Raw genomic sequence first — 15,861 nt, 5'->3', positions numbered from 1 at the left:
GCGTCCAGGAACATACTAGCCAGGGCTCCTCCCCCCCCTCCCCACCCCTGTCCCACCCAGGAGAGTGCTGGGGGAGCCTGCCCTCTGACCTAAGGAAAATAATTAGTACTTCCCAGAGGCACACAGTGAACATTTGGGAGAGAGCTAAAAATAAAAGCCGGGCAAAGAATACGTTTTCATTATAAGCCTTTTAGTTTTTTTTTTTAAATCATGTGCATGTAGAACTTTAACAAAAAGAATGGAAAAACATTTTCTTATACTAATTATATGACCATGCTAAATCCAACCTTTCACTGGCTCTAACCATTATTTCATTTTAGGCACATTCCAGCCTCCCTACTCTGTAATCCAAGCTATCTAGGCTATGCTGACTCGGGGTAAAATTTCTCTGATTATTTTCAATGATTAAAGATAGCTGCTAACCCAGAAAGACCAAGAAAAACACAGACAAGAAAAGGAAGAGAGTCTTCATTCCTCACCCCTGCCCAACCTCCATGGTGGCACTGGTCACTGAGATCACTGACCCTGTAGAAGCAGCAGGGTCTGCCCTATAACCTGACTGCTGCAGGCATATTACTGCCTGGTTCTTTGGGTTGGCTCCCTGGTTGCTGAAGTTTCTCTACTCACAAGACCAGGGGCCCTTTTCATTTGTCTCCCTAAATAAAAGTCAATCATCAATATTTTCTATTTATCACATGCTTGTGACTTTATCCTGAGAAGCATGGTTTACTGGAAATAGAAACAACAGCCAAAATACTTAAGTCTTACAGACACAAATATAGTTATCTCATCTGTGCTTCTGAAATTAAATCCATCACGCATGGTAACAGGTATCATGGAAACAGGGAAGGGATTTACAAAGTTGTTAGCCATGGAGAGGGCACACACAGAAAGGCTGCTCTTGGGGTTTTCCCCCAACTGCTGTCTCTCCAACTTTTCTCAGCTCAGCGCAATGTAAAGTATGTGTATTTTCTTGCAAGACTGTATTGTCACAAGAAACAAGATGGGAGCTGGTGGGACAATTGAGCAGGGAGGCCAAGATCATTGCCATCCCCACCGGTGCTTGGCATGGCCACCTCCTTCTTGAGACCCCAGGACAGGAGGCTTGCTTCCAAAACAAAGCAGCTTTAAAACATGGCAGCACCCTCATCACCACACATTTATAGATTAACCGAAGCTATCCCCTAGTCTAGAAAGGTCAGATACTACATGTGGCTTAAGTGCCAATCACTGATACAGAACTTTTCGGACGGTCCCTTTCCTCAAACTTCTATGTCATTCTTTAAACACAGTTTGCAAACAGGTAGCCTGCAGCAAATATGATTTGTTTGGCTAAGTGATTTTTTAAAAATTGATTTAGTTAGCAATACACTAGGAGCATAAATACCTGGATTTTCTGACTTTGATAAAAACCAGAAAATCTGTTCCCACATAGCAACAGCCAGCTGAAGCTAACGAGTGCTCTCTTTACACAATGTGTGTGCTCTTGCTATGGACTACCCCGACTGCGTCACTGATTTATGTTATTTGCCTGCCATTTACATCTGCTTTCTTTGCTGTCAAATATCCTTCAGACTTCACAATCACCAGTGCAGCCAAGGCTCCCATGCTGCAGCTGGAGGGAAGAGAGTCCTCATTCCTCATTCCTGCATGCTATGACATGTGTCTACAAAATCTGAGATGAAACAAATGAAGGAGAAAGGGTTTTGCTTATAGACCCTGCAGCTCCATGAGGACATTAACTGCTTCTGAATTTCTCTATATGTGAGATAACCACTCTGCTTTGCACAACCACAGGAATGTTCCTGACAGATCAAGAACTTTATTGTCGGATGAAAACAGTTCTTGCCCATACATCCTGTGCTGGAGTTCTCCTTTTCCAATTATCGACCCAAACTGCCTGATCCTGGGCTCTCTTCCATCTTGGTAGGAAACAGGTAGACTTTCCACATGCTTTTCCAAAGTGTGGCCCTAGTATCAGAAATAGATTTTAATCGCCAGTAAAAGCGCTGAAGCAGCCAGCTTTCCTCAGCTTATCACACCTGGTTCTTCTGGGGTCTGTCCAAAGGGAGAAGTTAGCAGAGTCCGCTCAACGAAGTGAGAGATTCAGGGGCCACACTGTCCGACAATCTTCACTGTGCTCCCAGATGCCCAGCTTCGTTTTGATCATGACTTGGCATCTCTAAGCCCAGACGGCTGAGGGAGCGTACAAAGTAGTGAGGAAGCTTGCAGACCAAGCTGAGCTCCTCCTTCCTGGACCCCAGTGCAGGCAGGATCAGTTGGCGGGCATGCAGGTGAAGGGGGATGTGGCGAGCCTTCGACTGTGGCAGCCCCAGCTTCTTCAGGGTGCCAACAGATAGTTTCTGCACAAAGAAAAGATGGTCTCTTGAGAGCAAGGCCAATAATAGTTCATCCTTGACCAGCATGCAGGTCAGAAGACCCACACTTATAGGGGTCCAATATTAACTCCCCTGGAAGATGCAGTAATGGGTCGCCTGTTTTGGGGGCATGTCTAGGAAGGGTTTGACACCCAAGTAAGAGAAATCTGCTACACTAAGGAAGCTCTGCTGGCCAGGTCTCTGACCTTCCAAAAGAATGGGTTGGAACATCAAAAGACAAGTTTCTACCACTCTCTTTAGCAGTAGCATGAAAGGCTGCTTTGAGACTTCAGAAAGCCTCCTCCCCCTGCCCAAAGCCTCCTATCAAATTCGGGACTAAATAAATGAAGCAGAAAGAGTTTTTGCTCATGGATCCTGAAGCTCCATGAGTACAGATTAACCACAGCTAACTGCTTCCGAATTTCTCTATAAGCTGGATAACGAGCTTGGTGCCCTGTCTGAGGACCATTAATCCATCCTGTTGTGACTCACTTCAGGGTTTTCACAGAGGGAAAGCATAAGTTCTGCCCCTTAGTCTGCTGCATATTGGGTCAAACCTATACCTGGGGGATCAGTCTATTCCAGTCTGAGTACTTGTGATCACCAAGAATTGGGCAATCCAATCCAAAAGACAGGTGAACTCGAAGCTGATGTTTTACTCCTTCAAAAGAAAAAGAGAAAACTTATGAGTGCCTACAGAAACAGTGCCACTGGTGACAGCTGCTTCTAATATTAAATCAAAGCATGGTAAACTAGCAAAGCCTCAACTACAATAAAGTATAAAGAATAAGATGACAAACTATATGGTATTAGGAAATAAGCATTATAAATACTGTTATGCCTCCAATTTCCCCTCCCCCTCAGTTTTCTCTTTCCACCACAGATAACCATTATCATCAACTTGGTATCTACAACTGCCACACTGGGTTTTTTAAAACATAATTTTATTATATAATACCAAATAGTATTGTTTTGCACATATTTTATTGTGTCAAAATATATGAGATGTAAAATTTACCATTTTAAGTGAAAGTCTGTGGCAGTGAGTACAGTCATACTGTTGTGCAATCATCACAACCACCCATCTCCAGAACTTTTGTTATCATCCCAAACTGAAATTCTACCTGTTAAACATTAACTCCCCGTCCCCTCTTCCCTCCTGCCCCTGGTAACCACTATTCTACCCTCTGTCATTAAGAAGCTCACTACTGTAGATATCTCATATAAATGAAACCATACAATAGCTGTCCTTTTGCATTTGGCTTATTTCACTCAGCATAATGTCCTCAAGTTTCATCCATGTTGTAGCATGTGTCAGAATTTCCTTCCTTTTTAAGGCTGAATAATATTCCATTGCATGGCTATACTACATTTGTTTATCCATTCATCTGTCAACAAACATTTGGAATATTTTCACCTTTTGGCTATTGTGAATGCTGCTGCTATGAACAAGTGTTATCTTTTCAAATCCCTGCTTTCAATTCTACCCAAGAGTAGAGTTGCTGAATCATATGGTAATTCTATGCTTAATTTTTTCAGGAACCACTTGGCAAATTTTTAAATAAGTGTAAGCAAACTGTTTATATCCTCTGTTACCTACTGTTTTTAACAATGATCCCTATTGGAGCTCTCAGCCTCAGATATGCACCAGAAGCTCTCAAACGAGGCAGCCGCAATCTCAGCCCCCACAATACAGCTGTGCAGAAGGGCAGAGCCCAGCACAGGGCCCAGGACAGTGCGCAGCAGGACTGGGGCGGCCTCCCACTGCAGAATGCCAGCACCCTCACCAGTAACAGGCTGGAGCTCCAAGAGGGCAGACGAGAGAGTGCTGCTTAGCACCTGGTACTGAGTTACTGCCATGTGTGCATTCCGGCTGGTCCGTACTTTCACCATTTTCCCATTGTCCATTCGGTAGCTCGGGGACAGTGCCATCTGAAGCCAAAGAAACCAAGGTATGATTTCAGAGGAAGAGCAAAAAACCCATCCCTCCGGGAGGCAGCTCACCCACCTTGTGGTGTTGCTGCTGGCCTTGCACCACCTTCTCAATGATGGGGATATCCACGACTCCTGCTGAGGGCACTGGGATGTGCACAGTGATGGCCCTAGGGTGGCACACAGACCCTCACTTAAGCCACAAAGGGGAGGCACTCCTTAGATTTGGCTACTAAGTTTTTAACAGTGGACTTCCTGCACTACTGTAATTAGTTCTTAAGATCAGAGAGTCCCAAATGATCTCTTGGTATGCTACTTAGCCTGAAAGCCTGCTACTATTCTTACACACATATCTTTTTTACTCTTAATGTAATATATGTTAATTGTAGAATATTTGGGGGAAAATCAGAAAAAAACTCTATTAGTAACATGGTCTTTCATTCCAGCCTTTAAAAATGAGTACATATAGTTTAAAATAAAACTATGGTTTTGTATCCTATTTTCCTTTTTTAAATAATAAAAGATGGTAAGTTCTGGTTACATATAAAGTGAATGAAAAAAATCAATGAAGAACTGAATGAAAAATTCATAGGACCACTCCTGTCCTATTTGCCAGTTGGATAACACAGGGAAGAATTGTGCTCAAAGAAGTCAAGAAACCACAACTCAATAACTCATTCCAAATCACTTTTGTTAAAGATCTCTCATCATCACGTCACAGCCAGGTAGAAGACTATTTAAGCTGTCCTGACGTTCATATTCCTTCCAGGTCAACCATGGAGTTCCCTGGGTAATTGGTAGCCTATCACAGAAGCACTGGCCAAGGAGTCAAAAGCCCATTCAGATATAATATTTCACATCCTGGACACTTCAGGTTGGTGGCAGTTTGGGCCGCTATCTGATATATTTTATCATAACTGAATTGTAACTAGAAGATTACTCTTCCTAATGACCTAACATTGCTGCTCAAAAATGTTCAGTCAGTAAATATTCACTGAATGTAAATAGGTACCAATTTAGATAGGTAGTAGTTCTATGTAGATGAACAAGACAAAAATCCCTGCTCTCAGGGAATTTAGAATCTAGTAAGAAGATTCAAACAAATAATTATAGTATAACAAGTTGCTATCATAGTAGGTCAGAAAGAAGTTCTACCTGTAACTTCTACTTCCTGCACCTAGTATTTAAGATCACCCTTAACTAGGTTCCAGTCTACCTTTCCAGCTCTATCTGCCACCATCCCCTACCACTAGAAAAACTGGACCGGATGCCTCACTCCTTTGTGCATGCCATTCCCACAATCTAGAACACATTTCTCCAACTTGTTAATTAACTCCTATTCATTCATCAAGACCCAATTAATTGATTGCAATTCCTCTATGAAGCCTGCTCCTGAGAACGGTTACCGATTCTAAACTTTCATAGACAGTTTTTACAAATAATATAACACTTTTTAAAAGACTTCCATTTTGATTACTGTATACATAATAGTAGTCTTGGTTTCCACTTTTCAGCTTTTACTATGAGCTAGGTACTGTGTTAAACACTTCACATGCATTGTCTCACCCAAAATACAAAAAGAATCCTTTCAAATCAAATAGAAAATAATAAACAACCCAACAGAAATTGGGCAAAAAAAATAGTCTGTTCACAGAAAAAGAAACTCAAAATAGCCAATAAACACAAAAGACAGACAACACGAAAAGTACACAGAGAAACAGAAAAAACATATGCATTTTTAACCCATCAGTGGCAAACCTTTTAAAAATGCATCAGTCAGGCATAAGAGGTGGACACTCCCTGCTGCTAGTAGGAGTAAAAATTGACATAATCAATTTGAGTAGTAAGTATTCAAATTTCAATTATGTGTACCCTTCACCTTAGCAATCCATTTCTAGGAATTTGTTCTAAAGATATACTTGCAAATTCTTTGCAATAGGTTCTGAAAAATGGGAAATTACCTAAACATCTGTCAATAAGGAAATTATGATATATCCACACAATGGAATACTATAGAGCCATTAAAAAGAAGCTAGCTCTAAATGTACAACACAAAATGCTCTCCAAGATATACTGTCCAAGTGAAAAAAAGCAGGATGCAAAGCAGTGTAAAATATGTTGCCATAAAATAACATGCTTCTATATGCCCAGTATAACTCTGTAAGTTTATATAAGACACTAATAATAGTGATTGTCTCTGGAAAAGGAAATTGAGTAGATGGGGGACAGAAATGGGTTTCATTTTTGCTCATGTATCTTTCTTCCATTAAGAAAACTGAAGTAAATTTTTATACACTAACATGGAAAGATCCCTCATGGTTAAGTGGGAAAAGAAACTACAATGTATGTTGTACAATATGCATACATGTGTAGATACACACATGCACATATTGTATATACTAGAAATGTACATAAGTGCATTGAGTAAGGACCAGAGGAATAAAAACCAAACTACCTCAAGGGAAGGGATAAAAATGACAGAGTAGGTATATTCTCCAGGAGTTTTTTACTTTATCTTTATTTACCACAGAAATGAAATCATGTATTACTTGAATAATTAATTTTCAATGACTTTTATGTATAGCCATAATTAGGGACCACTACTCTCTCAGACTCTAATATTTTAAGCACTAAATCTGTTTCCTATGCCTTTTATGTGTCCACAGGTCCTAGTACAGTGCCTTCTAATAATAGGAGTTGCTGCTATATGAATGGATGCATAGATGAAAGGGATACCTTCATTTCTAACACCTCTACCACTATCAGTGGACTTCATACCAGTACTTCTTTGCCACCTGACGAGTTCTAAACAACTCTTGAACTTGATGTGCCATGTCCTTTTCCCGAGCCAACACCATCACGCCTGTAGTTTCCTTGTCCAGCCGGTGGCACAGATGCAGGGGCTCTGCCTTGTGGCCATTAAGCATCTTTGCCAGGATAGGCAGTACATCACTGATGCAGAGCTGGACCCCAGGTCCGCCTAAGTAAGGAAAAGACAAGGTTTGAGTGGCCAGGAAAAGATTCCACCAAAGAACTCTACTTGAGAAAAAAGCCCTTACTGGATTAACTGTCAATGCTTTCTAAAGCCTTATTACTGACATGTGGTCCAGGCTAGCAACATCTGTATGCCCAGGGAGCTCTCTAGAAAAGACTCTCAGTCCCCCAAGTCAGACTATTAATTGAAATCTGTATTTTAACAAGATGCCCAAGTGACTCATGCATATTAAAGTTTGAGAAGCATAGGCCTAGAGCATGGGGCTTTCTCCTCAGACATATATATGTGCATAGATATATTTTAATCTACTTACATACATGTAGTCACACTAAAAGCAGCAATCAAAATGAGGAGGCCTGATATTTCACTACATAAACCAAGGCTTAAGAATTTGTTTTTAAACCCTAGTGAGAAATGCAAGATCATAAGGCCCTCCCCAGGTATTACAGATGAGCTAAGAGGCTTTGGGGTAAGACATTCCTAGGTTCTACTCTATGTACTCTCCTAACTAGCCAAGGACCTTAAACAGATTAATCTTTCTAACTTTCACTCTTCTCATCTATAAAATGTAAACATCTGTATTATCTCATGGGAAATGGGAAGGCAAGAAGCTATTTTGAGAATCAGGAGAGAAAAAATCCACAGAAAGCACTTGGCAACGTCTGATTTAATTCCTTGCCTTTATGCACAACCTTCTCCATACCTCCCTGAAAAGCATTCCTCTTCTAGCTAAAATATGCCTTTCCTCCAGCAAAACCCTTTCCATAAATGCATTTTTTCTCTTTCCTGCCTCACTCCAGCTGTCTCTGACAACTACTTTCAACATTTATTCAAAAACACAAGTGTCAAGTTCCACCCTGAGGTTTTGTTGAGTATACTTCAATACACACACCATATTTTTTTTTCTTATATGTTATTTCCTCTTTCCCAGTTTTAATGGAAAATAACCTGAAGACAAGAACCACAAGGAAACTACAGGCCTTTGTAATCTCTATAGCAACTCTGTGGAGGTTTGCACACATTGCATTACATAAATCACTGCTGAATGCCAGATGTTGGGAAGGTGGGGACTATCTTATTTATCTCTGTGTCCTCACTAGTGCCTTATATAGGGCAGTACTCCGCAAAAGTTTAATTATTTTGAATGCAAAGCTTCCGAGAACCCCATAAGGAATCTGTCAGAGTTGTCTTTAGTTGCAGAAAAGAGAAGCGGCGTCCCACCCTTTCCCATGTGTTCCTTACCATGCACAGGAAGACCGTAAGGTTTATTGATGACCACAAGGTCCTTGTCCTGGTGGACAATCCCTCGGCTCAGTGCCTTAGCGAGCACGTTGGGGTGGACTCGCTGCAGCTGCTGTGTGAACTGCAAGAGTTCTTTCACTCTCCGCTGGACAGGGTTTGTGGGCACCTATAGGAGAGCAAGAGCAGTGGGAAATGCCTGGTTGGGAAGACCTTCAATATATCTGAGTGAGAATTTGAGCAGGGAATCACTGTATTTGCATTACATTCGAGCCTTTCCGGAGTAATCTGCGAGCGGGGGCGCATAGCACCGAGCCCAGGAGAAGCCAAAGACCCAACCCACAGGAAGACACCGTAACCTGCTGACTTCTCCCTCCGCTTCCTCCCTATTCTCCTACCACGATGCTCCGCGTTTATTGGCATTCTCTCAGAGGACCCTCCCTATTCACTCCACACCTAGGAAACAACTGAGCACACTGCCTCTTGGGAGCTGCAATCCTTCCTTCCAGACTCACCGGCACCTTCTTCGTCTTTTGTTCCTGTTTCTGGGCTCGGAGCCTCTCCGCTAATCGCTGGGCATCCAGAGGCCTAGAGGCAGCAGCGGCAGAACAAAATGGCTTTGAGACGTTTGTGAGGAGACCCCCCACACGCTGCCCGAAAACCTGGACCCAGAGGCGCGGCACCCTACCACTGGGCGCCGCCATTTTGGCTGGGGGCGGGGCGACCCGAGACCACGTGACCAGGGAGGAGGCTTGGGCGGGCTCTGGGAGTCACGTGGGCGCGGGTGGTTTGGATTGAGTCACGTGGGTGTGCACGCTGAGTACGCCTGCGCCGGCCGGTAGCTGCAGCTGGAGCGGCGGCGTTTGGAGCGGACGCGGTGAGTGTATGGGGAAATCGGGATGCGGCTGGCAGATGCCGTCGCCTCAGCGTCTTCGCGTCGCAGGGTTTCCATCTCGGAGAGCACTACCCTAGGAGGCCGTTTCTCTCTTTGGGAGACGATCCCACCCAAATCCCCGCCCGACCGCGCGTCCCAGCAGAGCGATTCCCCCAAACGCTCGCTCCTTAGGTGCCTGCTTGTTCATCTTGGCAACCACGTCCCCGGTTCGGCCAGTCCCCGGAGCCGCATCATGTCCCCTCTCATTTCCTTACCGCCCTGCCTGCGGAGATTCCCGGATCTTTTTCACCTCCCGAGTCCGAGCCTCTTTGTTTCACGTTATAACCTGTCCTCTCCCAGGAACAATTAGGAGTCCTCGCGTTTTCACAGGAGCCCGATTTCCTCCCTAAGGAACACCTTGCGTTTCTTCTGTCCTTCCACAAGGATTCATTTCTTGGAATCTCCTCGACCCTACCCTTCCCCACCCCTTCCGAAGAAAGGGCTGGGAGTACAGAGCACGGATTTTCCCCTTTTTGCTCCCTTCAGTTTTCCCTTGCATAGTTTGCAACCGCCCCAAACCCTCTCTCCCTATCTTACTAAGTGCAGTGTTGGGACTCTCGTGCCGAAACTGCAAGCGACTCCTTCTGATTTCACTAAGGGATGGCTGGGAAAACGAACATTTGGTTGATATGGTAATGTTAAAAATACCTTGGGACATACATTTTTGTTAAGAAAACTAATGCCGAATTCTAAAAGGTAATGGATCTGTACTGACGATAGAGGAAATAGTTTTTGAAGACTGTTTAGAATGAAAGCTGCCTAAGGAGTTAGAGTAGGTAGCGGAATTAGGTATGCGTCCTACCCCTCCAAAGGATCAGAAGGGAACCATATTGAGGATGAAATAATGTTGAACAGGTAAGTGGAGTTAGCCTGCAGACGACTTTAAGTTAAAGAGTTTGAACTAGATGTGGTAAGTAGTGATGAGCCTTTGAAACTCCTTGAGCAGAAGAGACTCCTTGAAAAGGAGAATTCTAGAAATTGGCAATTGAATGCAGGACAGATTGAAAAGGAAAGGGCTTTGATATCAGGGAAATCTGCTAGGATGTTGCTATCTAGGCAGTCAATAATGAGGTTATGCTTCATTCCGTGGTCTTTTTTCTCTACACTGTACTGTCCTTTGATTTTGAGTTGTACAGGTTAAGATGAACCATTGGCAGCTGCTGTTGAACGTCTCTTAAGGATTTACTCATTTTTTTTATCCCCAAGTCTGGCACAGAGTAAACTCACAAATATTCATTAGATGTCTGAAGTGCATCATAGACATGTGTTAGTTGTGGCTGAACATTTTGATTTGTCTTAGTTCTGTCATTTTTTGACCTGAAGAATGGAGGTAGGAGTAATTGTATTTATAAGGAGTGGGAGAGAAGGCTGTGTATGTTTCTGTAATAAGACAGGTGATTAGAATAGAAATGCAAAGAATTCCAAGGGAGATTGGGAAACAGCTTATCTCGCTCCTGGTTTTTTTTCCCCCTTGCAAATTTACTGGTAAGACATAAATCTATAAAAATAGAGAAGTTCCACCCTACAAGAATTATTACCTTTTACTGATACACTCCAGACCCAGGTTCTAATTTCACTAAATAGTTGCACATCACATTACTTAAGTACCTGAAGGCCTTTTTTTCTCAAGGACTCTGAAATTTGGACATCAGGACTTTAATTCATATCATTACATTAATTACAAACCGGTTTTGGTTATAGTACTTTTATGGTTTTGTGTGAGGGCAGAGAAAACCTATTTCTACCTTAACCTGTCCATAATGGCATTCAAGATATGACACCTGTTCTTGAAGATTGGCCTTCTGTGGCAGGAAACAAAATGAAGAACCAACTCAGATGTCATTGCTACTGACACAGAGCTGTGTTCCTAGGTTTCAGGTTAACCGAAGGTACACACTGTAGTGCCTAAGAATAAAAACACTGGTCACTTTTTTCCTGGAGAAGGAACTTTTAGATTTTTCTTGGTGAAACGTCATAAGAGAAATTCGAAGAATTTAAAGTTTTTGTTTCCTTGATATTACAGTACGGTCTTAGCCATTTTGGGTACAGAAGTTCCAGGTTCCTTAATGTTTCTGGTCTGAGTCTAGGCACTTGGTGATTTAGAGTTAATTAAGTATAAGAGTTAAGTATACAAGGATTTATGCAAATGAGATGCTGTCTTTTGTATTTTAAAGCTATATTGCCCCCTTCTGCTTCCTTCCTCATTCAATTGATGCTGTCTTAGGCAGTTCATTTTTCCACCTCTGCATCAATTTCACATTCTCATTTGGGCTGGGGACTTCTCTTATCTAGACTGTTCAGTACAGGGAAGAAAATTCTATTTGTGATGTTTCCATTCTTATAGAGTTCTTCATTCTTATAGAGTTCAAATATGGCATATTTACATAGATTTTTTTAAAATTTAATTTATTGGGGTAACATTGGTTAACATAAATTTCAGGAGTACAGCTTTTTAATAGGACGTCTGTATACTCTACTGTGCTTACCACCTGAAGTCTGTTCTCCTTCCATCACCATATATTTGCCTCCCTTTACCCTCTTCGTCCTCCCCCACCTGCCTTCCCCTCTGGCAAAGGCCATTCATAGATTTTGATATAATATATCAGATATCCCCAAAATGACAACATAAAGAACTTGATAATTCCTTTTTAAGGCTGTTTCCTGATCTATACAAAAACAAGACTGCCTTTTTATTTCACAGATAGAAACAAGGAACTAACTGGCTAATAAAGGAACTTGTGTTTAAATATCACAAATTTAAGTTTAGGCTCTTCAAACAATGGTTTGCTAGTTGCAGATTAACCAGCAATTCAGTTTCCTTGAAGAGCAGGAAGTACTCAGACATTGTTTTAGAGAGAGTCAAAGAAGCAATTAAGCAGGAGCTCTCTGGAGGTGTCCTAGAAAGTGCAGTTGTTGGGAGCAGGGAGATCTGAGGACTAGCCCCAGTTCAGCTGCTTGTGAATTTAAGTAAGAAGATCCTTACAGCACTAAGCTTCTATTCTATGAAGATTTTCCACTGACACTTAAGTACTCTGTCTTAACAAGTGTAATTTATTTCAGACTTACCTTGAATACATTTAGCATTGGCACAGAGAACCAGAATTCTGTTCTTGTCTCCAGAATTTAAACTTATGCCAGTGAGCTAACATATTTGAAGGTTACTTCATTGAGTAGTCCTGGAATATACCTTACAATTTCCTAAGTGGGGCAAGGGAAGGAGTGCAGACAGAAAAAAAAATATTAGAAGTCAGTAGTACAGACCTATAACATGGGTGTTAGTTCACTTCTCCATACCAGCATTTTAAAGCGGGGGTCCCCAAACCCCAGACCACAGACTGGTACCAGTTTGTGGCCTGTAATGGAACCAGGCCACACAGCAGGAGATGAGCATCCGGCTAGTAAGCGAAGCTTCATCTGTGTTTGCAGCCGCTCCACATCACTAGCATCACCGCCTCAGCTCCACCCCAGATCATCAAACATTATTCTCATAATAGCACAGGTCCCTGGTGCCAAAAAGTTTGGGGACTGCTGTTTTAAAGAGATTCTGTTCTTCCTCATACTTTTATTCAACTTTCGAATAATGATCAAGGCAGGTCTAGTTTAAATCAGTATTTCTCAAAGTTTTTTCGTATCATGGCACATGTAGAGATAATTATTTCATGAAAGAAAACTGGAAGCAGCCCACAGAAGACAACTGGCCTGGAAGCTGTGGCTGTCTTCAGTCCCCACATGACCACACCACAAGCCGAGGAGATGCCTGTCTTGTGGCCCATCTGACCATTAGGAAGATTAGCATTGCACAATCAAGATAGTTCACCCAAACTGCCTAACCATGGAAAGGAACTGCATTATGAATTATTTTTGTTAAATCTGCCTCGAATTTGTTTCTCCCTTATGTGCCTTTATGCTCTTGGTTAGTTTATATTTAAAGACCATACCTGTCCTTCAAAGGATCATTTTTAAAGTGGAAAGTAGTTAACTGATAAAGAGCTGGGACATGCTTTTTTCATGTTTTGACCTCATTAGTTGATGGACGGTCTTGCTTTGCCTACTTACAGAAGATAGAGAATTTCTTTAAAAAGCGTATTTTGTGCTTTCCAGTATAAAAGTAATGCAGAAAACGTGAAAAATACAAAAAGTAGAGCAGGAAGATTGAAGGATATTCATTATGTGTGTGGATAAAAGCCAGAGTATATCAGGACCCCTAGAGAAATTCAAGGAGGTATTTGCAACAGATAGTTGCTTAAGTTGAATAAACCAAACTCTCAAACCTACTATTTGAAAATTTAAACAATAAGTTAAAGATGTGGATTGTTGCATGTATTTTAATTGTTAATGATTGGGACATGCTGTGTTGACTCTAATGGTATTGTTAGTTTAATGAAAGTTCCGCTGATCCCAGGCTACTAGTCAACATTTTCCCAATTTGCTTGATGATAAGGATCACCTGAGGTACTTTTAAATCTACACATCACTCCTCTAGAAATGCTGGATCAATAAATTCTGAGTTAGGGCCCAGGAATCAATTTCCCTTGCTCCTTCCTGCTCAGCAAACACTCTAGGGGCCTGGGCTAAAAGTTCTTTTGGTTATGATTATACCACACAATAGGTAAGGTTACTTAAAAATGTAGAGAGAAAAATGGAAAATTTTAAACGTTGATTTCCCCCCTTTTTATTATTTTTTTAATCAAAATAATTCATGCATATAGTTTAAAAAGTCAATACTAAACAACTTACAACGGAAAAAAAAAAAACCATTCTCTCCACTCTCCCCACCTCATAGGCTCATTTCTGAGTGACAACCACTCAATTATTTTCCTCTTTCCATAGGTATTATCTTTGTGTTTCTAAATCATTTGATATGTTATTATTTCTTGTCTTTCCCTCAATGGTTGGCCTGTTGATTTCTTGCTGCAGTGGTTTAGGACTTAGTTCTTCCACCCCACTACTTCCCTACCTTCACACCATCACCCCCTCCCCCCCAACATAACTATATTGTAATATTTGGTTAAAACGGGCAACTTTTATGTGTTTATACCTCTGGCAGATATCCACCAGTGAGCCAGATGACTGTCTCCGCTTCATTCTTCCTTGTTTTTAGGTAGACCTTTGCCTTTTTTTTCCACACATACTTATCATTAATTTTTTTTTTCAAGTGCTTCAACCTATTTGTCACATTCTTATTAGTAACATTTGCTGTGAGCTCAGTGTATCACTTCCACTTTTTTATTGGAGTCCTGCATCTTCTTCCTCCTGTCTTTACTGTTTCCTATTAAGAATTACCACCCAAATATCATAATTCAAGAACCGTCCTTCACTCTCCTCCTGGGCTGGCACCATGTTGTCTCATTTTTTGGCATACATCCTTATTTCCTAAGGAGTATGTGAATGATTTGATTTTGCCCACAAACCTGCTTGATAGTTTGGAAATGTTATAGAATTCTAGGTTGGAAATAATTTTCCCTCAGAATTTTGAAGGCACCATTGTACTGACTGTAATTGCTCTTGAGGTGTAGTGATTCAAATCCTTTTTACGTGACCTTATTTTGTTGGTTTGTTTTTTCTCTTGTTTTCCTTCGCTGGAAGTTTTGAGGATATTCTATCCCCGGTGTTGTGGAATTTCATGATGCTGTGCCATGGGGCGGGCTTTCTTCATTTCCTGTTCTGGGTGCTCAGTGACCCTGGCATTCTAGAAATCCATGTCCTTCAATTCTAGGATATTTTCTTCTAATATTTCTCTGATTTTTCTCCCCATATTTTCTTTTTTCCTTTTTCATAATACCCATTCTTGTTAGATGGATATGACAGCTTCAAAGAAAGCCCATTACAGTTTTTTAGTTTTCTGCTCTGCATTGGAGCAGGTTTGGGTGTCAGCCCTAAAATAATGGCGAGGCCCTGCATGTGATGAGAACTTAGCGCTTCATCGCAGTTTTGTAGATCTCAATAAGTCACATCCGTGGGGACTGGGGAGAGTCTAGTCCTCTGCTCACTCCCTCCTAGTTCCTACTTATCCCAGTGTCCTCACTGCCCTGTCATGGACCGCTGCTTTCTTTATTCTACTGTAGAAACTTGTGCTACTGCTCTTTTGATGAATCCATAAGCTATGTGAGTGTTTTTAAAAGTTAATATTACCAAGACACTAAGATAAATAAAGGAAGAAACCTTTTTTAAAAAATCTGTGAAGAGGGACTTATATATAAGAAAATGTACGGTGCAAAGCAGGGGCATACTCTTAAGAATACAGAATACAGTTTTTTTTGGATTGATGTGGATGTGAAACCAGAATGCTTGCACTTCCAAACTGCTTTTCTCCACAGAAACCAAAACATCAAAGGTAGTTTTCTCCAGGTGAGATTACCGGATGGTTTTCATGCTTTCTCTTT

General features: G+C 41.5%; 2 protein-coding genes across 5 annotated transcripts in view; one reads left to right on the top strand and one right to left on the bottom strand.

Moving 5' to 3' along the window:
- Positions 1 to 1,797: 1,797 nt before the first annotated feature.
- Positions 1,798 to 9,351, bottom strand: RPUSD4 (RNA pseudouridylate synthase domain containing 4). Its single transcript, XM_006915200.3, has 7 exons — positions 9,060 to 9,351; positions 8,548 to 8,713; positions 7,089 to 7,290; positions 4,387 to 4,480; positions 4,166 to 4,310; positions 2,942 to 3,039; positions 1,798 to 2,363 (listed from the first exon to the last, which is right to left on the bottom strand). Exons 1-7 carry the CDS (start codon positions 9,246 to 9,248, stop codon positions 2,133 to 2,135), a joined length of 1,125 nt encoding a protein of 374 aa, XP_006915262.1. The 5' UTR covers positions 9,249 to 9,351; the 3' UTR covers positions 1,798 to 2,132.
- The window catches only part of FAM118B (family with sequence similarity 118 member B), a 45,649-nt gene continuing 39,071 nt past the window's right edge, over positions 9,284 to 15,861 (top strand). For 3 of the 4 annotated variants that reach the window (XM_006915199.3, XM_006915197.3, XM_015592011.2), the window contains exon 1: positions 9,284 to 9,421. The gene's annotated coding sequence lies outside the window, so the exon portion shown is untranslated. The remainder of the gene's footprint in view (positions 9,422 to 15,861) is intronic. The other variant, XM_015592010.2, reaches the window with a different exon arrangement.

Source organism: Pteropus alecto, unplaced genomic scaffold (assembly GCF_000325575.1).
Source record: "Pteropus alecto unplaced genomic scaffold, ASM32557v1 scaffold135, whole genome shotgun sequence".
NCBI classification, from domain to species: domain Eukaryota; kingdom Metazoa; phylum Chordata; class Mammalia; order Chiroptera; family Pteropodidae; genus Pteropus; species Pteropus alecto.
This window is presented reverse-complemented; position numbering and strand designations above follow the sequence as displayed.